Source organism: Daphnia pulex, chromosome 10 (genome assembly GCF_021134715.1).
Source record: "Daphnia pulex isolate KAP4 chromosome 10, ASM2113471v1".
NCBI lineage: Eukaryota > Metazoa > Arthropoda > Branchiopoda > Diplostraca > Daphniidae > Daphnia > Daphnia pulex.
In genome coordinates, this window is record NC_060026.1 from 1694182 (window position 1) to 1708318 (window position 14137).

Here is a 14137-nt window from a genome sequence, read left to right on the forward strand (position 1 = left end):
TTGCGAGATGATATATTTAAAAAAAAAATTACATACCCATTCTATCAGTTCCACCGATTCATTCAGGTCCCGCCGAAAGTGACCAATCCGCATCCACGCGACGATGGCCGCTAGTAACGAGAAGTCATAAAAATGAGTTTTGCATTCCTGTAATTTCAAATAAAATGTTGGAAATGTTAATTACAGTGTCAATTATAACGAAAATAAATTAAAATCTTGATCCCGATTCTTTCCACTCAAATCTAAGATTCTAAGTACATAATTTCATTTTAGATATTAGACGACGAGAGCGAGAAGAGCAATACAATAAAAGATAAGCGCACGCTCCAGTGTGTAGCATGCGCTGTCAGCGTTGATTTCCTGATTTGCTATCCATTCCTTATGCTTAAGACCCTCCCACCTCACTAGGCTAGTTCAACTGTCAAATAGCTACTTCATCCAGAACATTATTCTAGAAAAATCTTTCGTCTAGATAAACACCCCGGTCGATGTGATGTTAACCTTCTTCTCAAATCTCAAATAAAAAAAGACGAGGTTAAAAAATACTTGGTAAACTTCTCGATAGTGTTTCACTCGTTTAAATAACGACAACGAAAATAACGTATTAACGAGCCTCGTTATCGACTTTTTTGGAAAATGCTCGTTTTTTTCGTTAACGATAACGAAATGGCTGTTTTTTTCGTTGTTTTCGTTAATTTCTTGCTAAATTTTTCGTATCAAAACCGTAGAGATTTCAAATTTTTTGATTACCAGGGGGAACTTTTTTTCCCCTCAAAATTTGGAATTTTCAATTTTGGGATGACCACCTACTAGCGACTTAGCGATCCCCTAGCGAGGAATTAGGCCATTATTTTCGCATCATTTATTTCTACATCATTTGGCCTAACAGGCCTTAGAAAACTAGGTTCTAAAAAAAAAATTGTAAGGTAAACGATAACGGTCGCAAAAACAGAAAAATGCGACACGTTTAAATTAACGAAACGAAGAACGAAACGAATGAAAAATTGAAAAAATAACGATTAACGATAACGATAACGAATCCAAAAAAGCACAACGGTGAAACACTACTTCTCGATGAGACGGTGGTATGCGATCAGACAAATGAGCAAATCAATCGTTCTTGCTACATCCTAAGTTTTGTTTTTGATTACATCGGAATATACTGCCATTTGGCAAAGTTAGTCTACCTTATTTCTAAAGAGTTGGTTTGCGATTATTCACTCAAAAGGAAACGCAGTATATGGAGTGACTATCTCAGTAATCATAGGAAATCATAACCGTGCGGGAATTGTGCCCAAACAAATTGACAAATTCTTGCTATACATGTCTGACAAGCTGGGTAAACATTAAGTTAAAAAACTAGTTCTTCACAGTGACCATTCCGTCATTAACTCCGCGGCTTCTTATGGAGAAAAGGATTTAGTTGAAGCCATGCTGGCCAGCTGGCCCATCTGACCGAGAAAGATCATCAAGAGATTTAGCGTGATCACGTCGATATCGCGTAAAAATGTTTTTATACTAAGGTAGGTGCTGATCATGAGAGTGCACAAGTTACACACGTGGAAATTGGAATCGCGATTCGCTGCTTAACTTTCATTTGAAAAGGTTACATGTAAAAACATTTACATACCCATTCTTCAAGTTGGATCCGACTGCTGAAAGTGACCAATTTGTGACCATGCACCATCCACGATAGCCGCAATAACAACGCCTGCGGAAGTCGTCTCATTCTCTGTAAATGAAAAGAAAATACTGGAAATGAAGATTGAAGTGCTAATTACAAAACAGAAATAATGATGTAAAACTTAATGGATGCTTTTCTCTCTAATAATGACAGACACAATATCACAGATTAAAAATATACAGTGATGCACAGTAAGCTACTTCTGAATTCACTGAGTAGCATTCGACAATATTCTTGTCCAAACCTTATAGTAATTGAATGAGATTTTAAACTTGAGTTTCACTATGCACAAGAGAATGACGTAATGCAATACAAGAATAAACACTTGAATTCTGAATAATAGCAAGCTGAAGGCTTGAAAGGATAAGTCAACACAAATTATTTTTCTTTTACTCCCCAGAGCCCAAACTATACAAAAAGTCTGTTACATGTGAAGGGAAAATTAAGAAGACTAATCAAAATTAAATTGTTTTCTAGAATGTCAGTTTTTGGGCTTTAAAGTTATTACAATTGTGTGCACTGAACGACGTAGTCAAAATAATTCGAATAATCCAGACATGCTTTTGCATAACTCACGAAAGCTGCATACCTGATTTCACTTAACAATTACATACTAAATATTAGCTTCTTACTTTATATAAAATGATTCTGGGAAACACGAAAACCACACACCATCGACAAGTCTGCAACAAAACTCGACTTGGTTCACGTTGCAATCAAGAACACCTCGTCAACGTGATGAGATCTTGAATTCTTGAACGACACACAACAGACCAGACAGATTTTGCCCGGACAGACTCGCTGATACATGGCGTCCTCTGTGGTCACCATTTGTAACTACGTTCAAAACGTTTCGAACTGCGCTTCGGGACTCCGGCCTTCGATCTGTTCTCTGTTGTCAATCAAGAAAAATACTTATAATACAACGCCTTTTGCTATTTCCGTGAGAATATAATTTAATTAAAAATAAAAAATAAGACAGATAAATATTATTAATCGTAATAAAATTGTTTTCTAAATTCATAATTCAGATTTCAGTTGCTTTCGACTTGAGGTTATTATGTCGAATCCACAGTTCGACAAGGTACGGTTTTTCAAATTTACATCGCATACAAGTTAAGATATATAAACTAAGGAACTAACATTAAATGTGATAAAGCTGACAAGGTGGTAGGTATTAGATTTGTTATTGAGGCATATTATTCCGGGATGGAGTCAATCAGTCAATGCAATCGCTCGACTTGGGTTAGCTGTTTTCATTTTCCTCTTTTTCCTAAATAATTCTGTTGGTTGTTAACTATTCATTTGAATTCAAATGGGGATGGATCTGATCTTATGGACCGGCTAGGTAATTAAATTTCATTGAGACAAAGTTCCTTTAATCGCGGAAAACCGCGGAAAACAAAGGAATAGATTAATTGACCGACTCTTTCGATAAAGTGTCACTCTTTAAGGTTCCAAATTTTTAACTCACTCTCGGTTGTCATGCAAGTCCTTCGCTGCTCGGTTCTTATTCAAATACTTGAAATATTGTAGCCCGGGATATGACAACAGCCCCGGGTTGACGAAGAACCTACAAAGTCATTTTGTTTACGGGTTGAGCGCATCGGGACGGACCGGGTCCACGGGCCAACCCGAGCAGCTGGTAGCCACACAAAGAAGCTCGGGACACATGCGGACACATACGTCAGTCGAAAGGCATATTCGTCTATTAACCAACAACCGCAACCTGCAACCGCGTCGCAGGCAGCTCATAGATCGGCACTGTCGTCAACTTCAACATAAAATAAAGGCGATAAGGATTTCACAAGAAGAAAACAAAAAGACCTTGGGTGTTGATTGTTGAATGTGATATCCAAGCAACTTACTGTTGACCGCGAGATCGCCTCCATGGCAACAGTCTCCCTAATGCTTTTCTATGTGGAACAATCCTGATTTTCTAATTTTAGCGTGTCAGCGCTCCAGTTGTCGCCACATTAAAAACGACACTGATGCGCCAGTTGAGCCACTAAAGTTGCAACGTTATCGAATGTCGAAATTGAACAGCCGGGAGAGTCTGCAAGTGTTTTGTAAGAGCATTGGACCGTTGGCAGTCGTCGACCAAAGTTCAAATTTCTTTTCCGTTGCTCATTTTCTTGTGGCTGGTTTTTCGTCTTTCGGTGAATCGAGTTGTGCGTCTTTCTTCTTGTACGGAACGTCATTTCCTTTCTTAGAACAATAATCAATTCAAAGTCAAAAAGTGTTTGAATAAGTAATCATTGAATTGTATCGTACTGTCAAATTCAGATCGTGTCAAAGTGCGTGCAACTAATACAACTTTACGACGGATTATTCAGCTTTTAAATCGGTAAGGTACCGGTATAATGCCGAAGTGAATACAATAGTTGACACTTGGAACCGTTGTAAAACCGTTCTACTGCAACAAGTTTATCTTTGTTATCATTTTAACAAAATCAACCGGCAAGATTTAAAATTCTCGCGTTTCGGAAGTCGGACGATTTGAAAAAATGAATCAAACAATTAGCTAGTAAAATTAAACGAATAATTCAATGATAGTCATATAATTTTGTAAAATTCTTGAAAAATATTTTTAATAACGCCTTTATTTGCTATTTCTGTAAAAAACTAAATTTTCGTGGATTGTCCTCTCTCCCCCGAAATTATTGGAAATGTCATGCAACAGATGATTATTACGGATTATTACTAAGATAATTTTATTCCATCGAGTCAAGGTTCCTGAAATCGCGAAAACAAAGGAAAAAATATACACCATCTATTTAAAACCCACTGCAAATTTTTTTTTAGTAGCTTACACCTTTTAAGGCGACAATCGGCGACAATTGTATCGTCGGAAATTCCCTTTTTTTTCAAAGAAAAATCTGAATTCGTTTGATGTTTGTGTCTAGCCACTTTAAGTCTAAACTCTAACTATAAACACATTTTTGTTTTACAGGAAGGCGTCCACGATAACACGACGGCAGTGATAGGGTGGCGCCATGGCAGCTGCCGGCACTTATTTTTATTTTGGCGGCGACAAAAAGACCTTGGATGTTGAGATACGTAAACAATTCCCGAACTTGCGCGAAGTTGGCAGAGTTTTCCAGTGCTATTAGGAGTTTGGTACAATGTTTCGCATTTCAAGATAGTAAGAGCATTTGACCGTTGGAAGTCGTCGGCCAAAGTTCTCATTTCTTTAACGTTCTTCCATTTCTTGAATTTTAAACTTTCTACGTTTGTAAATTTAAAAAAAGAAAAGAAAATAAAACAAGGACCAAATGTATCAGTGAGACTGTCAATGAGCCGGTGAACCGTCAACGCAGCCCGATCCGACCGGATGCGGACCCAAACCGCACCGCAATTTTTTTAAAGTTCGCGCCAGGAAACGGGGCGGGTTTTAATTTTGTTGTTCGATAAAAAAAACATCGGATATTTGGCGGGACGGAACGGAATTGGTACAAAACCGCGCCGCTGCCAGCCTTGTGTATCAGTGATAATCAATTCAAACTCAACAAGTGTTTAAATAGACGATCAGTGAATTCCTATCCTATTGTCGCGTTCAGATCGTGCCAAAGTGCGTGCGTGAGTGGTAACCGTGAAAATGCCTAAAAGACAAAACGAAGCAGACGGTGACGATGAGCCAACCGGATGTGCAAGTAAGAAAGTCCGCATTACTCCGGGAGCGGGAACCAATTCAACGACCGAGAACCCACCGGCGTCCTGTGGATTGAAAAACACCTTGCACGGTAATGTGTTTCAACTGAAACTGTTGATGCTTTTCTTGCTTCGGGGGATTGGTTCCGGTTTCCAGTTTCGCTTGGGAACGGAAATCCCAGGAATGGGCGGCAAATTCGACGATCTGATTTTCAAGTTCAAGAAAAGCGACCAAACAGAGAGCTATCGATTCTTGCAGGCCAAACACAAACAGGATGAAGAAAAGAAAATCACGGCGGCTGATCTGCTCAACGACAACGAGAAAGATTTTAGTCTGCCGAAATATTTCCGTTCGTACTACCGTGAAGTAATAAAACAAGCTGAAGGAATTCTCCCGGAGACTATTCAGGATTGCATCATCTGCACCAACATTGGCTTTGACAGTGAGGAGAATCTGAATAAGAGCGGGATCGAGCTGATACCTCTGGACGATCGCGATAACATTTTATCTTTCGATAAAAAAACAATACGTCTGGACGACCACGATAAAATTTTAACCCTCGACAAAGTGCCAAGCAACAAGAAATCCCCGACTCGATACAAGTTGAGGAACACAGACCAATTGAGAAGAATAATGACAGGGTGGTCAGACATCCATCTGTTGGCCAAGACGATGCTCGACTACGTCACCAGTAAAAAACAATTAAACCTTAAGTCAACCTTATTGAAAATTTATCACGTTGCTTTGATTCACGAGAAAGTGATTGACAAAATAGGAGGTAAACTTTGCACAACCTTTTTGGAAGGAGATAATAGTCGCTTCCGTGAAATACTTTCCGAGTTAACATTCGTTCATTACTGTGAGAAATTCAAATTGAAAAAGAGTGAAGTAAATAGCAGCAAGAAATTAACCTACTCTGACGAAAAATCACTAAACAAACAATTGCCCAAATATCCTCAAAATAAAACCCAATCAGTGGAGTTGGATTTTGGTAAATTTGAGGAAGTTTATGATGATTTAATTGCTAAGAATATCTTTGATGAGGAAGGGCGAACGTCGAAAAATCTCACTCCGGAAGGGCTGGAACTTCGAGGGAAACAACGCAACGCTGTTTTTATTCACCACTGGAAGGACTTGACTATTCAGCTGAGCGAATCATTTGGTGGAAAAATAATCAGCAGAACAGCATTAGGTGAGAATAAATCGCTCAATGACTTGGTTGGTGATAAGGAAATTGCCGATTTCTTGGACAAGCTCGTCTTTGCCGTTAACACCCCCAGCGAAGTGGAACTGGATGACATATTGAAAAAAGAGTTAGACGATCGTTACAGTCTGCACGAAAGTGACTTTCAGTCGGATTTTATCTTGAGAAATATGTTGGACTGGTTCAAGGAGAAAGACTCGAAATTCATGTCATCGGAAGAAGGAAAAAATATTTTTAAAGAAGGTCAAAAGAAGTTGAAGTCATTGCGTGTAACGGCCATTTCGATCGACTACCAAAATCAGCTGAAGGAAGTGCTGGAATTCAATGATAAGGCAGTTGAGGAGATGAAAGATAAAATTAGTAAGATGTTGATATCACCAGATAGAATCGGGCGTATTGCTACTTCATTGCCAGAACGCACGGCCGTTAAAGTCATTGCGGCGCTGGAAAAGCTCAGACTAGAAGAACCGATCACTAACCATGAAAACATATTACAAAAATATTTCCAGTATAAGGATAGCTACTTAATGACGTCATTATGTCGTCTGAAAGATAAATATTCCAAATTGAAAAAGACACTCAAGTCGGAACATTCTCATCATCTTCTTGTTGTCGTTTGTGAGGACGGAATTTCGACCGAAAATGACGACGAAATTTTTCAAGAGCTGGTCAAAAAGATGCCGAATAAGAGAATCATTATCATTAGTCAAGATGGAGCTGAAGTGGAAGATAAATTGAACTTTGGCGACCTAAATGAGCAATCCAAAAGAGCCTTACTCGAAAAGCAAATAGATTTTCAAGGTACGTTGAAATCTGTGGGAGATTTAATTAAAAATGATACTTTAGCCAATCTAATGCAAAATAGGGACCTAGGAAACGTTATTGATTCTAATTCAATTGAAGAGTTGTTGATGGACACAAGAAAAGTTACAATTCCTAAGTGCAGCTCTGCACGTTTCGAGCCATCCCTTTACATTAAGAGGAAGATAGAGCATCCCTGGGAAAACAGTTTTTACGATGAACTAGCTGTGAGTATGAAATGCACGACAGATGAACTTCAAAAAGAGTGCACCGTCAATTCGCAAGGATACATCAAATGGTTGACTGCGGAAGATAGTCGCAAGAAAGAAATATGGGAACAAATGAAAATTATTGTGGGAAAAAAAGAAAGGCAAAATTCAAGAGATCCTCAGTTGTCTAAAGGTATCGACATCGCAGAGAAAGACCTAATTAATAAAGGAAATAGAAAAGGACGAGTGTTCATTATATCCGGTATAGCTGGAACCGGCAAATCGACAATCTTGTCCAACTATTACGAAATAATCAAAAGAGACAACCCGGATATTTGGGTTATCAGAATTGATTTGGTGGATTGCAATAAAGAGCTTGCGGAATTTGATTTTTCTCTAGTTAATGAGTCAAGCGCTATTGCATTTTTCGCAAACATTTTTGCCAAAGACAGTCCTTTCACGCGTTCGCTTTTGACTCAGCGGTTTCAGACAGACGGTCGAATCGTCGTCATGTTGGACGGATTCGACGAAAGTAACGGTGAACTCCACGAAAAAATATTTCAGTTGATTAAAGCTGTTACATTAACGAAAATGGACGCACTCTACATAACTACTCGTGCACATTTAAAGGAAGAACTACAAAATCAAATATTTCAGTTTTCCTATCATTTCAAAAATTTCAGTCAAGAAGATCAAGTTAATTGTCTTTCCAAGTACTGGGGAAACAAACTGAAAATGTTGCAAACTACAGATGGGCATATCCAATTATTCAGCAAATCATTAGTTGAACGCTTGACAACAACTTTGAATGACAAAGAAAGTGATTTAATTGGGATTCCTTTACAATGTCGAATGCTGGCCGAGTGCTTCGAAACCCAACTCCAAGATACAATCCAACAAGGATTACCAATCGAGTCTCTTATTGAAAGTATCTCGGAGAATAATTTGGATTTGGCAAGTCTCTATTCCCTTTTTATGGAAAAGAAACTTGAAATTTATCGCGCAGAAAAAATTAAATTTGACTCTTACCATCCAGCAAACCCATACATCGATGTACAAATTAGACGTTTGGAAAAGTATCTAAGGGAATTGGCGATAAAGACAATTGTTTCTTATCCAAAGCATTTGAATGTATTGTTGGGGGAATCGAACTCCTTTCAGTCCAAAGAAGAAATTCGTCAAGAAGAAGAAAACTGCACTAGTGGCGGCGTTTGTTTTGGGTTCTTGGATAAAACCGACAAAGGCGAAGCCAAGTTCTTGCATCGAACCTATGCCGAGTATTTGTTCGCCAAATATTTGTACGCGGGATTTCTTCCCGAAGACAACGACGATTGCAACCACTTACTCACTTCGGAATCCGTTCGAAAATTGATTTTTATGAAGATTTTGGGTGATGATCGTCATGATGGTTCATATGATTGCAGTGGAGTGCGAGTGTTTTTTAATTCAATGTTAAAAGAACGTGTGCACCCACGAGACAACATACCTTTCCATTTCCTAATCGATCAATATCATTATGTCTTGCATGATGCTATTGAGGAAACCAATTCAAATATCTTTCTGTTTTTGTGTGATTGCCTTGACATGAAATTTAGTAAAGAAGAAACTGGAAGATTTCTTCACAACTTTAGTTACCTTAACAAGGATAAGTTTTTATATGAAATGTACTGTCATAAAAGCAAAGTTTTTGAACGATTCATGAGTTATTATGACAGTAATGATGCAGATCATGTGGAGGAAATGTTTTCCAACTTGTCTTGGTTTCTAAATGGTTTAGATCCTGAAGAAAACAAAGAAAAAAATTTAAAATTTGTGAGCCTTGTCGTTGATTTCCTAGACCAAACACAAGCTTTTTTGCAAATTTCACTAAAGGATTTTTTAAACAACTTTGATTTGGAAGATGTTTGTGTTATTTTAAAGTTTTTATTTTCTAATAAATACTACGACAGCCCTTTGAAAAAAATTTTAAAGTTCCTGTCATCCAAATTCATGTCCAATTTAAAAATACAGTTTGAAATTTGTTTGGTTGAGTCACTCGAATCTCACTCCAGAAATAGGTCACAGGAAACTCTCTACTATATATTGGAAAATTTACGCATTCTTGAAGAAGAGAATAAAGAAAACGAAATACTGAAAGGAATATCTCATCACATCCTCATAATGAATTCTCAGTTATTTAAAAGTGTTTACAAGCGAAAAGAAGAAGAGGGCGACACGTTACCAATTAACATTCAATCGCTTTTAGTACGAGATTCACATGGAATGACTCGTCTGCATCGAGCGACTTTGCGCGACGATGAGAAAACTGTCGGTCAAATACTTGAAACTGTTCGCATCAGTTTTTTGTCTAACGAAACGGAAGCTAAAAAGTGGGGAAAAGAAGTGCTGCATAATGTCATTGCTAGTGCCGAAACAGGTGTCACGCCACTGTACGTGGCCGCCGTCTTTGAACACGAAAATCTTCGCCAAAAAATGTTGAACTTCCTAAAAGAAATGCTGTCCGAGGACGAGCTGAGGAAATACTTGACGGATACAACTGGATTCCTGGGCGATGCTTTGTGGGACGCAATTAAATGGGAGAAAATCGAAATGTTTCGAATAGTTCTGGAATCCGTCAAGAAAATCTTTGGGCAAGATCATCTGATCGCCTTATTGAAAGCTGCAAATACAAAATACGAAAGTGGCAACGTGTTCAGCGCATGCCACAACGAAATGTTTTTTCAAATTGTTTTTGAAGTCATCGTCAATGGGGAAAATGGTTACAAGAATTTATACGACTTGCTTTTTCAGAACTGGAAATCAATTGAACATTTGCAAAGGATCGATGATGAGACTTTTCAGACAATATTGTCATTTAACGGACTGGATGATTTTATAAAGCGGATATTTGACACTGATGCATGGAAGGGAATGTATTTCGTGGTATACGAAATCCTTGATAAATTTACCACTGAACAAAGTAAACAGCTATTTCGCATACTTATTACAGAAAATTCCGGCACAAAAAGTTACTTCGCTCGGTATTTCTTAGATTTAAAAGAAAAAAGAGGCTGGTACTATTCAAAAGAAATCCTCGAGCGTTTCTCCGAATATTTAGACCAAAGTGTCGTCAATGAATTACTTGTTCGCAACGAATACGAAGTCATAAAAAAGGCGTTATATTTGTTTGGATATTCCCTTGTTGATTTCATGTTTTCCTTCCTAACAACTGAAAAGGAGGAGGTAATACACCTTATGATGATCATAGTGCTGCAGCTGATTGAGAAAATAACGGAGACCAGTGATCAAGAAGGTAAGAATTATCACGATGATGCTACACGATACATTCTCGAATTTGTTTTTGAACGCATAGAAGATTGCGTGAAAGAAAGTGATTTGTCCAAGTTAATCGACCTAATCACCAACAGAGCATCAAAAGAATCTAAGGATGTAAACATTTGGATTGACTATCTTGTGTGGAAGTGGGAATCATGGCGGCGCGCTAAAATTGTTGACAAATTCTTGAAATGCGTTTTGGACAAATTAGGCCCAAGTGCCGTCGAAAAACTTGTAAGAAAAGAAGCTGTTACGCAGGTTTTGACACGCAAATGTTGTTCTGACACACATAAACTCGTGGACGCTCTCTTACGTCATTTATCAAAAGAGAAACGGGAGGAAATTGAACTGGAAATAATGAAGAATGTGCCGGCAACACTAAAAACCTTGATCGATACGGAACCGGACGAGGTTGGACAGTTTTTTATGAATGTCCTACACCTGCAATACGTTACTAAATATGCCGACAGGGATGTGCTACTGCGATTAATAGACATTATTACCCAACCTTACAAGCCTTATCCCGATAGTCATTATACAGATAGTGTTTGGAGTAGTTATATCTGTTGCATTCTCAGCGACGACTATCGCTATCCCAAAGAAGGAATAGAAAAATTCTTGCTATGCGTGTCTGACAAGCTCGGCAAAAATAAAGTTAAAGAACTAGTCCTTCACAGTTGGTATGACTATGGCGCTTACCAATCTGCCATAAGCACATTGGCTTCTTACGGAGACAAGGATTTAGTTAAAGCCATACTGGCCCATCTGACAGAGAAAGATCGTCAAGAGATTCAGCGTGGCTACGTAGATCCAGTCTTAGAATCTGACGAAGAATTACTTTCGTCCAGCTACAGCACTGATGAAGAAATCGCGTCTTCGCAGGACAGCATGACCGACAACAGTGAAGAAGCGATTAGTGAGTAAACGATGTTTTCTTTCATAGCTGTAGTTTCCAATGGCAATGTATGAAAAGTATAATAAAAGAAATTCTACGTGAATAGTTTTAAAAAGGGGAAAAGGTCTAAAAACTGACCGCCTAGTGGCCCCGGCCTGATTTTTCTGTTTCGTTTTTTTTTATTCCTTGTGTCGTGCACGTGTTGTTTTCCCATCTTGTGCACGTTTTAGGTTTGTTTGCACGTTCAACGCCACAAAAACATCAGCCATCCTATTTATTAAGAGATGCTTTCAACGGTCATACACAGACTGAAGCTCAACCAAAACCGAATCTTTTTGCTTCTGCTGTGGTGAACCAACGGAAGCAGTCCATCATGTCCTGTTTATCTGTCCATTTTTATGCGACCCCGCAGAGTTGATCCCATACCAACGTCCGAGGAACTCAAATGTCAGTTGCAATGTGACATGTCATCTCCAATGTCTCCATCATTGTCGTTACTTGAGCCATAAGCCGATCCGACTTTCCATGGCTCGAACACCCAATTATATACTTTATACTCTAAACTAAACAAACAAAAATACTCTGCATCAATATCGAATTATAAACAAATCAAACGTGACCCAGTTCCGCGTCCTCCTTGTCACGGCTCTGCATCTATAAACGGTGGCATGGGCCGTGATCGCCTTCAATCTGCTATTTCCGTGTGGCCATGCTACCAAGTGTGGGCATGGGCTTGCAGATGTCGCAAAGGTGAACGCCGGTCAGTAAATGCAAATCAATCAAAAACTCTTAATTGTCTATCAAAAGAGTCAAAAGAGCGAAACGGACAGAGAAGCTACAAAAACCCTTTCGTGTTTTTCAGTGGCCGTGCTAGACACGGACCGATACCGGCCAACCAACACAAAATACCGATTACTGCAACCCCCTTGCCTACCCACCAAATGTAAACCTTTTTGTGACAGCCCCTAAGGCCTTCAGTCGATCCCTAGAAACTACGCCCACCAAAAATAATCCTTTGTATCAGTTTGTTCTTACCGTGAATGTAAAATCCCCATCCGCACGACGAGGCTGCTACAGGAACGCATGCGGAAGCAATCGGGATTCATTGCCTTGGTTTTAGTGTCCCTGTAATTTGAAGAAAATGTTGGAACTGTTAATTGAAATGCTAATCATGTGAAATAAATGAATGTGAATCCTGATGGATAGTTTCTACGGTTTTTTACTCATTGCAATCCAATCCCTTTTATTTGTCGCTTATTAAAACTCATAAATTAAATTTCAAGTAAAATGTCAAATTAAAAAATAAAACTTGTTTGATGTTTACTATGCCGCATGCGTTTCAGTAGACAGGCTGGAAACTATTTCACAATCCCCAGCTCATCTGGTCTGGAAGTAATATAAGACCTTGATAGCCATACCCTAGTGGCATATAAAGTAGTATCACTTTGTCTAACTTCTAAACTTTGCTAAATGAGAATTTGAAAGTTAAGTTTCACTTTATAACGTTCCAAAATTCAAGCAAAGAGCAGGCTACAATACGCAATTTAGTTACCGGTAATCGTTCAAGTTAAGATGCTTGACCCATTACGAGTACCAGACCTGCCAGACCATCAAGTGTGTAAAATTTGACAAGTTGAGGCTAATAGGTAAATAAACGAAAGTAGTTGCAATTTTGAGTTCAAGTTGTTGTCGAAACGTCTACTTCCCTAAACGGAATGTCGGAATCGTTAGAAAGCTCGACAATTTCAGCAGTGAGATGTGTTATCATGTCAGCCTTATCACCAAATGAGTCAAAAAGCTATGAATCAGATTGTTACTTGAAAAGGGCAGTTACGGTATTACCTGTCAGGCCATAGGACCATAAGTAAAATAAACTTGTTTCCTGGCTATTGGAATAGTCGACCTCAAATATTAAGATATAATAGCATCAACTAATTATACTTACTACATTCGAGTAAAAACATAAAAGTGATTACATTATCACAATTAGATAAGAATTTATGGCTGTCAGAAGGTGTACACTTACGATGTATTATTCCGGGAATAAGTCAGTCGTATAAAGTCAGCACATTTATTTTTCTCAAGACGATTCGGATCGAACCAAACCATTACTCGTGAAAAATGGGCCACTGTTAATACAACAAAATAAAAGTTTTAGTTTATACTTCATATAATTAGATTTTAGGAATAACAGTGATGAAAACCATGCAGCACCTGCAACAAAAATCGACTTGAGTAGTTCAGTTTTTGCCGAGTAAAATGAAACCATTAAATTTAAATGCACCAGTCAGACACTTTTTGAACGGCAGACGGCAGACATTTTTGCAACGATTCACGCTCTTCACGTCCTCTGTGATCGTAATTTTTCACCACGTTT

At 38.4% G+C, this 14137-nt stretch overlaps 2 protein-coding genes across 9 annotated transcripts in view; one reads left to right on the top strand and one right to left on the bottom strand.

Annotated features, from left to right (window-relative positions):
- LOC124206077 overlaps positions 1-14125 on the bottom strand; it is a 37569-nt gene extending 23444 nt beyond the window's left edge. For 4 of the 8 annotated variants that reach the window (XR_006879544.1, XR_006879546.1, XM_046603715.1 and 1 more), the window contains exons 1-5: positions 13975-14125; positions 13787-13889; positions 12796-12885; positions 1631-1732; positions 37-147 (exon numbers count right to left, since the gene is read on the bottom strand). The gene's annotated coding sequence lies outside the window, so the exon portion shown is untranslated. Of the gene's footprint in view, positions 1-36; positions 148-1630; positions 1733-2316; positions 2725-3158; positions 3451-12795; positions 12886-13786; positions 13890-13974 lie in introns of those variants that run through there. The other 4 variants (XR_006879545.1, XM_046603716.1, XM_046603714.1 and 1 more) reach the window with 4 other exon arrangements.
- Positions 3904-12959, top strand: LOC124206074. Its single transcript, XM_046603706.1, has 2 exons — positions 3904-4031; positions 4638-12959. Exon 2 carries the CDS (start codon positions 5283-5285, stop codon positions 11787-11789), a length of 6507 nt encoding a protein of 2168 aa, XP_046459662.1. The 5' UTR covers positions 3904-4031; positions 4638-5282; the 3' UTR covers positions 11790-12959.
- Positions 14126-14137: the final 12 nt, after the last annotated feature.

Excerpts from the sequence above, each read along its gene's own strand:
- LOC124206074 (XM_046603706.1), top strand. The coding sequence starts at position 5,283 with ATGCCTAAAAGACAAAACGAAGCAGACGGTGACGATGAGCCAACCGGA.